Here is a 15,000-nt window from a genome sequence, read left to right as displayed (position 1 = left end):
TAAATTGTACTGTAAATTAAATGCTACTAGTGGGCCTGCAGCACTGATTGTGCACATAAGTAGCCCCTTAACCATGTCTCAGGCCTGTCATTGCAATCCCTAGGTGTGCAGTTTCACTGCCACTTCGACTTGGCATTTAAAACTCCCCTTTTTCTGCATATAGGTCACCCCTAAGTTAGGCCCTAGGTAATCCAATGGGCAGGGTGCTATGTAAGTAAAAGGCAGGTCATGCACTTATGTGTTTTACATGTCATGGTAGTGAAAAACTAACAAATTCATTTTTCCACTACTGTGAGGGTGCTCCTCTTATAGACCAGCATTAGAACTGCCCCCATATATGTTTAAATGGTAGCTTCTGATCTCGAAGGCGTAGCCCTGTCATGTTTAGTAGTGCCAGAATGGTGATAAAAAATCCTGCTTACCGGTGAAGTTGTATTTAATTTTACTATTTTAGAAATGCCACTTTTAGAAAGTGGGCATTTCTCTGCACTTAATGCCACCTGTGCCTTACAGCCGGTCTCTAATCCACGTCTGGTCTGTGCTAGTTGACAGCTGCTCTTGTGCATTCCACCCAGACAGCCATAAACACAGGACACTCAGTCACATCTGCATACTGAATGGGTCTCCCTGTGCAGGAAGGGTGGAGGGTCTCTCTCTTACACTTTAAAGACCAGTGGCCTGCCTTCACACAAGGGACTGATAACCTTCACAGGGATCCTGGCAGAGAGGACTGGGCTTCTCCTCCTTGCACAGCTTGACTGGCTGCTGAACAGATGGCAGTTTTGGGGAACTCAAGCTCCCCTTCTTTTTGTTCATTTCCAGAAACCAAATGTAGTTTACAGTCTGAGTCTTTGAAGATTATGCTGAGGGTCTGCTTGATGTCAGCCGCAACGATATGTGTATCAAAAAGCTAATCCAAGGCATCAGCCCTAGTCTTTATGACTCCCTTATCAGCCTCATCTCCTTCCTGAGAGGTGCCTAGGCCCCTTCCCAGTGAACTTTCTCTGAATCAAAGAGCCCCTTTTGAGGTGTTCACAAATCTGTGTGAGGGATTTCTCTACCGCTTCTCCTCATGTTCCTCCAGTCAGCCCTGGGTCTCACCAATTGTGGGATTTTTCTACCGCTTCTCCTCATTTTCCACCAGTCAGCCCTGGGTCTCACCAAAATGGAACCCAGAGTTTTCCATGTATTGTACCATTCACAGGCACACATACACCCAGCAAAAGGTTATAGCACACAAGTGGTGCACATCACTATATCCTTTAAGTATTGTACCATTCATAAGCACACATACACCTAGAACATGCATATAAAATACAGTTTCTGCAAAACTCTGCATTTTATCTGTATTGTACCACTCACAGGCACACGTACACCCAGAACATGTATACTACACATGCACTGTGCAGTACTAAACACCACCACTCCTGGTCCAAAAAGACCTCAATCTGTGAGAAAGGCCTGTGTCATGGTACACACACATGATCACTATATTCGCCCAATGACAACAAAAATCAGCATTCGAGATCCAGAAATTATTACAGTTGGGGCACTTGGGGCAAGAGTGAAGGCCCATAACAATGCAGGGGACTTGCCTGTTCCAACATATGTTGAGCACCAGAAAAGAAGGACCAAGAGAAGGATGAATTCAAGGAAATAAGTGCTGGCCATACCTGCAAAATGACAGCATGGGAGCCAGGGACTTGGTGCAAAAATAGTGCAGGAAGCAAATGTCAAACACAGCTGAAGCACTCAGATTAGGGACTAATGCAGTTGTGCGCGAGACAACGAAGTGGCAAATGCAGAATGAGTTCAGAAAACTCAGTGCAAGGTGAATATGGAAAACTAGAAACTAATCAAATTGTACTACTGTAAATTAGAGTCAAATGCAAGGTAACCTACTTCCGTAAACTTCCCACTAATTCCACTTCTTTTCCATATTAGAGTAAAGAGGAGGTTATGGCTGTGCGCTTGCGAGAAGCCGACAGCATGGCTGCAGTTGCTGAGATGCGGCAGAGGATAGCAGAGCTGGAAATTCAGGTAAGGTTGACACACCAGTATAAGACATACTTCCAGATTTAGGCAAGAATAGCAGCGTTACTTGCTGAGCAATAGATCCAGCTCATTGAGCATGAAATTGAGTAAACTGATTTTGACCCCACCCTTATATCTGAGCTGCAGACTAAGTTTACGATGTTAGAACATTTTTATGCACTGTGGAACCTTATTAATTGTCACAAATGTTAGAATAATTCCCTGCTACGTGTGGGCACCCCAGAACTCTTGATCCACAAATTCTCTCTAGAGAAGGTGCACCAAATTAACATGTCCACATAAAGGGGCACCTTAATAGCCTGTCAAGGATAAAAATGCCATTACAAAACTACACTGCAACACTCTAATCGTAAACTGTAGCTTAAAAGTGTGCTGTTTGAAGGTAAAAAGAGGCATGAAATGTTAGCAAAGTAAAAATAATGACCTCCTGTGTCTTTTTAAAAAGTGTAGGTTCTTCCAAATCCAGCAGTTGTCCCTCAACGCCATTTCTTTTTCCAGTCATGAAAACCTGACTTAGTAATGCTGTGATTGTTGTCCCCTGAGACATAAACGTTTGACACACAGGATAGCCTGTGATCATTAAATGTTCCATCCACATTTTATGTGCAGTGTTGCGACTGTAATGCACTTATCATATAACAAACTCAACATCTACTAAGTTCTGAAGGAGGATGAGCATGGCAAGCAGGTCAAGCATTTACCCATAAATACCATAGAATTTCAGTATCTGGGTGAGTGCAGCGCCAATGGGTTTGAATCTGTAAGTGAAGATGATGTCTTTGTCCTCATCAGAGTCCTGACTAATCCTGCATAATTGGCAAGTGAACCAATACTAATGGCTTTCGTCCTTAGTTACTTAAGCTCATGAAAACGTTTAATTCATGCACCATTAGTGCACTTACTGTGCTAAATCCAACTCCTTCCAGTGTGTTGATGCAAGTTGGGGGTGTCCAAGTATGCCTTCCAAGGCCTCATTCCTTGAACTGAGTGAGCATATCTACCTTTGAAACTATGGCAAACATGCTGGGGAATACTGCCTAGCCTCCCTAAACCAATAAGCCAAACAAATGTCCTGTGGGACTAATGCAACAACACTTCTGTGTTTGCTTTGAAAGTGTGAAAACTCAGTTATTAACTTGTAGTATACCCACTGTTATTGAAAAAGGGTACAGGACACAATGGCCCTCATTACAACCCTGGCGGTTGGTGTTAAAGCGGCGGTAATATTGCCAAAAGGGCGGCGGTAAAAAAAAAAGGGATTTTGACCATGACGGTTACCGGCATCCAAAACCTCCACTTTAACACACCGATCGCCAGGGTGGTAACGACTGCTGGGCTGGAGACTTTGGTCTCCAGCCCGGCGGCCATCACTAGACCGCCGACGGTATCAGGACCCCGCATACCGCCATGGATTTCGTGGGGTTTTGTACCGCCATGAAATCCATGGCTGTAGGCAGTATCAGTGCAAGGGAATTTGTTCACTGGCACTGATTGGGGTCTCCGTCTCCCCCTTCCCTGAGTCCCCCCCCTACAGCCACGACCCCCTTACCACCCCCCAAAGGTGGTAGGATCCCCTCCCCACCCCTTCCCCCCCACACCCACAGAAACCCCCACACACACCCCCACATCCCACTACACGCACACTCACACCACTCACACACATACACGCGCACATACATGCCCACATTCATACACGTCATGTTTCCCATACACACATTACACCGCCCGCATGCATACACGCACTCACACAACCCCTCTACACACTCACACCCCCATGCATGCACACACCACACAACATCGCCCATAGCGCTTCTAATCAATAGTCATAAGTACTGAATAGTCCCGCCCACGCGCGGGAACCCCAGAACACTTTTAAAAGATATATATCTATCTGTGTGTGTGTGTGTGTGTGTGTGTATATATATTTCTCTTCCAGGGGATCCTCATCAATAGTCATAAACATTGAATATTCCCGCCCTTGTGCGGGGACCCCGGAGCATATATATATAAAATACATACATATTATCATGTGTAAAACAGCAATGCAGGCTATAATCATAAATAGGCTAAAATGCTTTATTTCTATGCAAGTTTTTTTTTTTTTTTTTTTTCTTTTTATATTATAAAATCACAATAGATCATAAATATCTACCTAAGCCCCAAAAACTGGACTTAGGGAAGTAAACAGCAGTAAATAGCAGAGAAAAATAGAAAAAACCACATTGAAAAACAATGAAGCATTCTTAGCCAATAGGCTGCATGCAGGTTAACACAGGAGAACCATAAAAACTTTGGCACCGTGCCTTTAAGACCCTGAGCACCTCCAGTATCCCACCATGCCTCAGGGGTGAAGGGAAGGTGACAGTTGGTTCACAGTTAGGTCAGTTCTTTTTTCCGGCTTCTTCTGAGAGGATCCTGGAGCATTGAGCTCTCAGTTTTTCTGAGTTTTTTCTTCAGAAAAATCCTTAAAAATAGTGTTTTTCCTGTTTACTCGACAGATAACATCTTTTGTCTGAGTTTGCCAGTCTTTTCTGACAGAAAATGCCATCTCTTTTTGTAAAATGTCCTTCTTGTGGGAAGAAGAAAGCCCAGTCAGACCCACACTCTCTGTGTATTGTCTGCCTGCCACAGAGTCACTGTCCTGACACCTGCAAGTATTGTAAGAAGATGTCAAGGAGGACTCTCAAAGACAGAGAGAAAATCAGGCTACATGGGCTTCAGGAGAGGAAAAAGTCAACATCCTCTTCACTTCCCAGCCCTACAACAGAAGGAATGGCCAGATCGACGTCGACAGGTAGGATTGTGCCTGTTTGTTCTCCATCGACGTCATCGGCGCCACCGTCTCACCGGCATAGATCGCCGTCGACGGTGACCAGACCGACGTCGAGAGACAAAGCGTCGAAGCATGGACAGCACAGGGGTACATCTCCGTCGACGGCAGGCCGCCGTTCGGCGTCGAGCCATCTCCGGCGCTCCCGTTCGCCGTCGAGAACATCTCGTCCCTTGGCGTCGAAGGACACGACGCCAAAAACACCACGACGGCATGAACATCCGCCGTCGACCACTCGCCACTCAACGTCGAGACACACGACGGCGAGTAGGTCCAGGTCCCGCGATCGGCGTCAAGACATTCAACGTCGAGGCCTTCGACGTCAAGACCTTCGACGTCGAGAACAGACCAGCCATCGCAACTTTCGACGTCGAGGATGCAATCGACGTCGACACAACCTTCAGCTGTGTCACAGGCAGTAGAGCCAGCGGATAAAGCTCCCTCACCGGTGGTCTCTATACGGAGTGCATCATCCCATTCCAGAGCGGGCTCATCGGGGCATGTTTCTCCCATCACTCTATCACCTAGATGGTTAGAGAGCCTGAATAGGCCGGCAGCATCCCCGGATTCCCAATACTCTAGGATGTATTCTCCTACTGCCTCATTACCTAGAACGCCATCGCCTACAGCTAGAGCAGGACGGGCTCGTTCTGCTTCTCGTCAGCCGACCACAAGACCTGCACACTCTGCTACAGCTTCTCGTAGCAGGTCTCGTTCCCGAAGGAGAACCAGGTCGCGAACACCACACAGAAGATCACCTTCTTGGTCTTCTTCAGGATCGTCTGTTGGGCGCTACTCCCCCACACTGACAGATTCTCCACCTGCTAGGATCTCACCGGTGGATGATATCACCACTTTTAATGAGGTTCTTTTAAGAGGAGCGCAGAAACTAAATATTGAGGTACCGGAGCCGGCCACCTCATCCTCAGTTATCTTTGAGACCCTACAACACAGATCAGTCTCGAGAAAACTGCTGCCACTAGTACCGGGTTTGCTGCAACCTACTATGGACACCTTTCTGACTCCAGCCACTCTCAAGTCTGCCCCGGCTAGGATTCAAAAGAAGTACAAAGCTCCGGAGCAAGATCCTTTATTCCTGCGGAAGGATCCGCCACCGGACTCTGTTATCTTAGCCGCAGCCAGAAAAACACACTCTGTGGCATCATCTTCCACAGTCCCCCCGGATAAGGAGAGCAGACACCTAGACTCCCTGGGGAGAAAGATGTGCGGTACGGCGGCATCTGCTATGAAGGTCTCCAGCGCCTCAGCACTTCTGGGCAGATATGACCGCTCTCTGTGGGACTCACTCCACAGATTTACAGAAAAGTTGCCCAGGGAAGATAGACAGGACTTCCAGGAAATCTTGCAGGAAGGGGGCCTAGTATCTAACCAGGTCATCAGCGCGGCGGCGGACGGGGCGGATTTGGCTGCGCATGGGTATGCGCACGGAATCTGCGCTAGGAGGTCTTCCTGGCTACGGCTCACGGGTCTGAAACAGGAAGCACAGCAACGCATTTTAAACCTCCCATTCAGCGGGAATTCGTTGTTCGGTACCCACGCGGATGAAGAGATGGCCCGAATGAAAACGGAGGTGGACACTATGAGGGCAGTGGGCCTGGAACGTAAGAAAGACTTCAGGCGGAGGTACAGGCCGTACGACAGACGACCATTCCAGCAGAGGGTTCAAACCCCTCACTGGTCTCAGAGGCCACAACAACGACAGGGACGTCCCCTGTTTCAGGCACGTAGACCCACAAGAGACCGAGGGGCAAGTAGACCTCAACAGTCTACAGCAAAGACACCAACAAAGCAATGAAGCATTGCTTCCCTCAGCACTGTGCACCACTCCGGTGGGGGGAAGTATTACGCATCATCTTCACGAGTGGCACTCCATCACAAGAGACAAATGGGTGCTCAATATTGTCGAACATGGCTATTCTCTCCTTTTCAAAAAACCTCCGCCACACTTTCCACCAGCAAGATGTTTTCCTTCTCATCTCAGCCTGCTACGCAAGGAAGTTCTTGCACTCCTACAAAAGAAAGCTGTAGAAAAGGTTCCTCCGGCACAAAAAGGAAAAGGGGTGTACTCCCGTTACTTTCTGGTGGCGAAAAAAGGTCAACAGGGCATCTTCAGGCCAATTCTGGACTTACGGCTCCTGAACAAGTACATAAGAAAACAGAAGTTCAGGATGCTAGCCCTTCACCAGATTGTTCCGCAACTGCATCAGGGAGACTGGATGTGCTCCATCGACCTACAGGATGCATATTTTCACATCCCAATAGCATCCAAACATCGGAAATTCTTACGTTTCCAGATAGCGTCACAGCACTACCAATTCAGAGTCCTACCATTCGGCCTGAAGTCTGCACCCCGAGTCTTTTCAAAATGTGTAGCAGTGGTAGCGGCACATCTTCGAAGGTGAAAAATATTCGTCTACCCCTACCTGGACGACTGGTTATTGAAGGCTTCCTCTCCGGATCAGGCGAGAAAACATCGAGACATTGTACTAAGAACTTTCGAGTCTCTAGGTCTTCAAATCAACCACAACAAGTCAACCTTGATTCCAACACAAAACCTCCACTACCTGGGAGCTATACTAAACACAGAGCTCCAAAGAGTGTATCCTTCGGAGGAACGACTTTTATCAATCCACAGGAAGTGTCAACAACTATTAACAGCCGATGCACCTACTGCTCGTCAGGTGACATCGCTTCTGGGCTCCATGGCTTCATGCATCTTCATTGTCCCGAATGCCAGGCTACACATGAGGCCCCTTCAGGAGGCATTAGAGAACAACTGGAGCCAAAAAACTGGTCGCTGGGAGGACAGAGTACGACTACCAGCAGCGGCTTTTCAATCACTACAATGGTGGATGCACAGACCTCACCTGTCGATAGGCTCTCCGTTTCACCAGACAATTCCAGCCGACACTCTGGTAACGGATGCGTCTCTTCAGGGTTGGGGTGCTCATCTGGGTTCCTTCCAAGCTCAGGGTCTGTGGTCCGACAAGGAAAAGAACTATCACATAAATCTACTGGAGCTCAGAGCGGTCCATCTGGCTCTCAAATCTTTCTCTCCATTGGTTCAGGGGAAATCTCTCCTAATTCAGACAGACAATACAACCACAATGCATTACCTGAACAAACAGGGGGGAACAAGATCACTACCTCTGTCTCGAGAGTCCCAAACGATATGGCATTGGCTCCTGGCCAGGGGAATGTCTATCACAGCGATACACCTGCCAGGTCAGCAAAACGTAGAGGCAGATTTCCTGAGCAGACATCTAGAAGACGCGCACGACTGGGTCCTACACGACGAAGTCGTCGAGGACATCTTCGGTCAATGGGGTCGACCCCAGTTGGATCTCTTTGCAGACGAAGCAAACAAGAAATGCCCAGACTTCGCATCCAGGTTCTGCCGTCCGGGACCTCAAGGGAATGCCCTGTTGATCAACTGGTCAGGGATATTTCTCTACGCCTTTCCACCGATTCCCCTCATACTGGCAGTAATCAACAAACTTTACAACTCCAGAACCAGAATGATTCTGATAGCGCCACAATGGCCCCGCCAATTCTGGTACACGGATCTACTCAACTTATCGGAAAAACCTCACAGGAGGTTGCCGTGCAGACCGGATCTCCTGAGCAGAATGGAAGGCAGAATCCTACATCCCAACCTTCCCTCTCTGAGCTTGACAGCATGGCTCCTGAATTCCTACAGTATGGGCACCTAGGGCTCTCACAGGAGTGCATGAACATCTTGAAATAGTCAAAACGACCTTCCACGCGGCGTTCTTACGCTTTTAAGTGGAAGAGATTTTACATCTGGTGCTCTCAACAAGGTATAAATCCCATACGAGCTCAGGAGGATGTCATACTGTCCTATTTGCTTCATCTGGCGAAGTCTGGTCTGCAGGTATCTTCTATTAAGGTTCATTTGTCTGCAATTACAGCGTATCGTAAGTCGCCTTCTCAGGAATCCTTCTTTACGATACCTGTAGTCAAGGATTTCTTAGAAGGCTTGAAAAAGGTTTTTCCTCCCATTCGGAGACCTTCTCCTCCATGGGAACTGAATGTAGTCCTGTCAAAACTTATGGGCCCTCCCTTTGAACCTATCCACAAGGCCTCTTTACAGCACCTTACGTGGAAGACGGCTTTTTTGGTGGCCATTACTTCAGCGAGGAGGGTCAGCGAAATTCAGGCTCTGTCTTGCAGAGAACCGTACACGGTTTTTCCCGATAATAGAGTGGTTCTGCGAACTCACCCATCTTTCCTTCCGAAGGTGGTGTCAGAATTCCATATCAATCAGACTATATCTTTACCGACTTTCTTTCCCAATCCGGAGACTCCGGCTGAGAAAGCATTGCATTCTTTAGACTTGAAAAGAGTGCTGAAATTCTATTTGGACAAAACAAAACCGATTAGACATTCTAACCATTTGTTTCTGAATTATGGTCATTTAAGAACAGGAGAGGCAGCGTCTAAACGAACGATATCAAGATGGATTGTGTCTTGTATTGTTAACACTTACCAACTGGCTAATAAGCAATTACTGGCTAGGCCAAAAGCGCATTCCACAAGGGGAAAAGCGGCTACTGCTGCCCTCCTTAACAATGTACCAATTTCCGAGATTTGTAAGGCTGCTACATGGAAGTCTGTGCATACCTTTACTAAGCATTACTGTTTAGACTCGGATGCAAGAGCGGATGCCCAGGTGGGGCAGGCCTCTCTTAGAAATCTATTTGCATGAATATGTATTCTTTCCTGCACTTCTTTCAGACAGTCCGCAGAGTTTAGGGATGGGCTTGCTAATCTATTCAATGTTTATGACTATTGATGAGGATCCCCTGGAAGAGAAGGATAAGTTTTTTTTTTTTTTTTTTTTTTTTTTAAATCTGTTTATTAAACACATCACACGAATAACCGTACATGTCACTCGAATTAGTAAGAGAATAAACATTTTTCCCTTGTCATGTGCCACTGCACGTACTTGTAATTCCCATACAGTACGGTTACATTTTTAATGTACTGACATACAACTTAACTTGAAACAATTTAGAACAATAGCAGTAGGCATATCTATAGTTTTACTTAAGTATATTTAATAGTATTCTAAGTGACTACGGTAACATTCAGCTATATAGGCATGAGGTATGTTAGTGCTTGTTTGCATGTTATATGGTTTGTATTGGGGCGAGGGCAGGGGTAACAGGGCATCGGCCTCTTCTGTCAATTTGTGTGTTTATGTCTGGGTGAAGTTGCGCTTGTTATCCAACTGTACATTTTCGGGCTGATATGGCGAGGTTAGTTAAGGTACTACGTCAGGTGTGATATGTTTTTTTTTTTTTTTTTTTTTTTCGTGATTGCTTAGTATTTACTTACAGGCTGTTTTGTTCATGTCACGTATTTCAAGGGGGGTATTTATCATCTCTAGACTCTATTTGTACTACAAAGTGGTCCCAGTGTTCGGCACCCTCTTGTATCTGGCCTCTGAGTTGCAGCTGTTTTAGAGTGTGGGCCTCCGCTAGTGTGGAGCAGTGTAAGGCTGCAAGCCAAGCGTGATAGGGTGGGGCATTAGGGGCCTTCCAGTGTGTAGCGATCAATCGTTTGTATATTACAAACGCAAGATCTATAAACTTGTGAGTATGTTTTTCATTCTTGCCCCGGCGACGTATGCCCAGCAAGCAGGATTCTGGTGTGGGAGGAAGCGTGTTTTCTATTATATCTGCAACCGTCTCGGTGATGCGGCACCAGCCAGTATGTATTGCGCGGCATTCCCAAACCATATGGTAGAAATTTGCTGCAGGGGTTGCACATCTAGGGCATTCTGGTTTAGAGTTTGGGTATATTTTGTTGATACGGGACGGAGATAGATATGCTTGATGAATATAATTGAATTGGGTATATCTTAGTCTAACGTTACGGGATACAGTTTTAATCGTGGTAAGGGCAGCTTTCCAGGACTTCTGGTCGACTGGTGTGGGGAGGACCCCATCCCAGCGGCTTTTAACTTGGGTCAGAGCAGTACAGGTATCTGTAAGGAGTATTTTATATAATTTAGTAATGCTGCCCTTTATATTTCCTTTAGTGAGTAATGAGGTGAGTAGAGGGGATTCGTCGGGTTCATTTAGGTTGCGCCCCCAAAAGTTTTGTAGAAGTTTGTTAATGGCATTAAATGTTAAGAAGGCCCCAGGTTGCATGATACCGGCAGAAACGAGTTCTGCAAAAGTGCTTGCTTTAGAGCACGAGTACAGGTCCCCCGTGTTCAATGTCTTGGTTACCCGTATATCATGGTGCTGGGAGAGAGCTTGGACGCCTGGTAACTGAGCCAAAGGTATTGCAGGCGAGTAAGGGGGAGTTGGGGTTTTGCCCTGAACATATCTCCGCCAGCAGTATCTGGCTGTTTCTACCAGGGGATTTCTGTTAGATGGGTAAGGAGGTTTGGACATAAGTGATGTCAATATCGTTTGTGGTGCCACACAAGACATTATCGCTGTACATTCTGGGGTGGGTGGTTCATTAAGCCATGTGGTTATCCATTGGAGTTGGGCTGCTGCATAGTATAACTCAAAGTTCGGCATGCCGAGTCCACCTTCCTCCTGTGGATATTGTGTAATGGCTAGGGCTACTCTCCGTCTGTCCCTGCCCCACAGCAAATCTGTTAGCAGGGAATGTAGTTTATGAAAGAATGAACGTGGTAGGGACAATGGGAGCGCCATGAAATAATATAAAAATCTAGGTAATATTAACATTTTAGCTATGGCCGTTCGGCCCATGGGTGATAGTGGGAGGGAGCTCCAAAATGCCATAGATCCCCGAGTTGAGCGTAGCAGCCTATCGAAATTGCCCTCGCGTAGGTCTGTCATGGAGTGGTAGACCTGAATCCCCAGATATTTAAAGGTCTGGTATGCCCATGTCAGTTGGTGTAGTGGTAATAACGTTTGCTTCTCAGTGGGTATACGGGTAAGCGGGAAAATACATGATTTCGCCCAATTAACGCATAGGCCAGAGGATAAAGCAAAGTTATCCAGGATTTGTATAACTTCTGTGAGGGAGGAGGTATAGTTCCGCAAATATATTAAAGCATCATCCGCGTATAAGGAAATAATATGGTATATGTTGGATTCTCGGATGCCCCATCTGCTTGCCCAGCTGCGGAGTTTAATTGCCAATGGCTCCATAGCTATTGCAAATAATAAAGGGGATAGAGGGCATCCTTGTCTAGTGCCTCTTCCGATGGGGAACGCCTCTGATATCATTTGGCCCGTTTTAACGCGGGCTGTTGGTTTTGCGTATAGCGTGGCAATCCAGTTGATGAAACCGGTTTGAAAGCCGAACGCCTTCAGTGTGCGGAAGAGATATTCCCATCCGAGCGTGTCGAACGCCTTCTCTATGTCCAATGCCACAGCCACTGCCTCAGTTTCTGTGGCATTGTGTAATATACGTATTAGGCGTCTTATGTTTAGAAAAGTGTTCCTCCCTGGTACAAATCCAGATTGATCATGATGGATTAAGTCTGATAAATAAGGGAGTAGCCTATTTGCTAGGATTTTCCCCAGGAGTTTACAGTCAGTATTTAACAGGGAGAGTGGTCTATAGGATTTGACATCAAGTGGGTCGCGTCCTGGTTTTGGTAGCACCATTATCAATGCTTCGCGCATGGAATCTGGCAACTGCTTTCTATTTCGTGCCTCATTAAATACCTCGATCAAAGGCTGTAGGAGATGAGCGGATAATGAGCTATAATATTCCATTGGTAGTCCGTCTGAGCCAGGGGTTTTACCACGTGCCATTTGAGAGAGAGCGAGAAGGATAAGTTACTTACCTGTAAATCCTAGTTCTCTTCCAGGGGTATCCTCATCAAAGTCATAAACAACCCACCCTCCTCCCCGGACTCAAGTCTCCTAGAAGTGCAGGACAGATTATCTTTCTGATCAGTTACACAGATTGTCACCGTAAAAAAGTACTGACCTAACTGTGAACCAACTGTCACCTTCCCTTCACCCCTGAGGCATGGTGGGATACTGGAGGTGCTCAGGGTCTTAAAGGCACGGTGCCAAAGTTTTTATGGTTCTCCTGTGTTAACCTGCATGCAGCCTATTGGCTAAGAATGCTTCATTGTTTTTCAATGTGGTTTTTTCTATTTTTCTCTGCTATTTACTGCTGTTTACTTCCCTAAGTCCAGTTTTTGGGGCTTAGGTAGATATTTATGATCTATTGTGATTTTATAATATAAAAAAAAAAAAAAAAAAAAAACTTGCATAGAAATAAAGCATTTTAGCCTGTTTATGATTATAGCCTGCATTGCTGTTTTACACATGATAATATGTATGTATTTTATATATATATGCTCCGGGGTCCCCGCACAAGGGCGGGAATATTCAATGTTTATGACTTTGATGAGGATACCCCTGGAAGAGAACTAGGATTTACAGGTAAGTAACTTATCCATATATATCTATATATATATATGTTCGATGGCATGGGTAGCTGCACATACACATGCTTTGCATAAGTTCGCCATCTAGTGTTGGGCTCGGAGTGTTACAAGTTTTTTTTTCTTCGAAGAAGCCTTTTCAAGTCACGAGATCGAGTGACTCCTCCTCTCGGTGATAGTGCGTATGGGCATCGAGTCCTTTGTTAGATTGTTTTCTTTCCGCCGTCTGGTTCGGACGTGTTTCCTCTTGATCCGGTGAATCTCGATTCGGTAATTCAAAACGTATTCTACTCTTTCTATAATATCGTCGGTATTGTTTTCGATCGTGTTTCCATCTATACATCTATTCTTGCCCTTACAAGGGCAGCGCACTTTAAGGGCCGACTTCAATGTGAGTCTGATCTTCGGTGAAGAACATGCCCAAGAAGAAGTACGGCAAGGGGCAGTTTTTTCGCCCAAGACTCTGACTCCAAAGAACATTCAGATGACGACAGCCACTACGGGCCTGCAGCGCAGTATGTGAGTACAACTGCCCCATCACACCACACAAAATGACTAAAAAGACTCCAGCACTGGTCGTCGGGCCTCCACTGCCTTCGGGCCATGGTCAGATTACAAAAGAAAGTCTGAATGACCAACCTTTGGTTTCGGCACCGAGATTTAAGAATAAGGTGCACTCAGCTTCGACCAAACAGACTCCTACACCAGACTCAGAGTCGAGCCGAAAATCTGAAAGCACTTCTTTGGAGCTGAAAAGATCAGCACCATCTTCAGAGCCGAAAAAGATTACACCATCTTCGGAGCCGGCACTTTCGGTTTGAGTTAAAGAAACTACTTCTACCCAGGAGCCATAGACTTTCAACCTACTTTAGAGGTGATGGATGCCAAACAAAGAAAGTTACTTATTCAGAAGGACACAAGAAAAATAATTGCCTCCCCTCCATTGACCTTTGAAAAGGAAATTGACTTTTAGAGACACTTCAAAAGATGCACCTCCATCAAAGAAGGTCTTCAAGCACAAACAAAAGGGAGAGACTTCAATGCAGAAACAGCTTTCACCACCACATTCTCCTGTTCCTTCTTCCACACCACCTCCACCACCATCACCCACATATGAGGCACAATTATAACCACAGACATCCTCAATTTCACCACATGACGTTAATTTTAGTGATGACTTACAGGACACAGATCCATGGAATACATATGACTCTGATCCCATTTTATCAAATGACCCTCAATTTTATCCTGCCAGACCCTCCCTACCAGAAGACAGTATAGCATGTAATCAAGTAGTGGCTATAGCAGCAGCATACCATAATGTGCAAATGCACACTGACCACATAGAGCAGGATTTTCTGTTTGACACACTGGCATCAACACATAAGCAATATGAATGTCTTCCTATGTTCCCAGGCATGCCCAGACATGCTTCTGATATCTTTCAAGAGCCTGTTAAAGCTAGGATTATTACTCCTAGAGTGGACTAACAATATAAACCAGCACCCTCAAGCCCTGTGTTTATAAGCGCTAAACTACCTCCTTATTCCATTGTAGTTGGTGCAGCGAGGAAAAGGGCTAACAGTCAGTCCACAGAAGATGCCCCTCGTCCTGATAAGGAAAGCAGGAAAATAGATGCAGCTGGGAAAAGGGTGGCCTCACAAGCTGCAAATTACTG

At 46.0% G+C, this 15,000-nt stretch overlaps 1 protein-coding gene across 2 annotated transcripts in view; it reads left to right on the top strand.

The window, feature by feature from the left end:
- EVI5L (ecotropic viral integration site 5 like) overlaps positions 1–15,000 on the top strand; it is a 1,467,274-nt gene that overhangs the window by 1,327,784 nt on the left and 124,490 nt on the right. For both annotated transcript variants that reach the window (XM_069231736.1, XM_069231735.1), the window contains one exon: positions 1,945–2,040. In XM_069231736.1, the coding sequence (XP_069087837.1) occupies positions 1,945–2,040 (96 nt within the window). The remainder of the gene's footprint in view (positions 1–1,944; positions 2,041–15,000) is intronic.

This window comes from Pleurodeles waltl, chromosome 4_2, assembly GCF_031143425.1.
Source record: "Pleurodeles waltl isolate 20211129_DDA chromosome 4_2, aPleWal1.hap1.20221129, whole genome shotgun sequence".
In the NCBI taxonomy this organism is placed as follows: domain Eukaryota; kingdom Metazoa; phylum Chordata; class Amphibia; order Caudata; family Salamandridae; genus Pleurodeles; species Pleurodeles waltl.
This window is presented reverse-complemented; position numbering and strand designations above follow the sequence as displayed.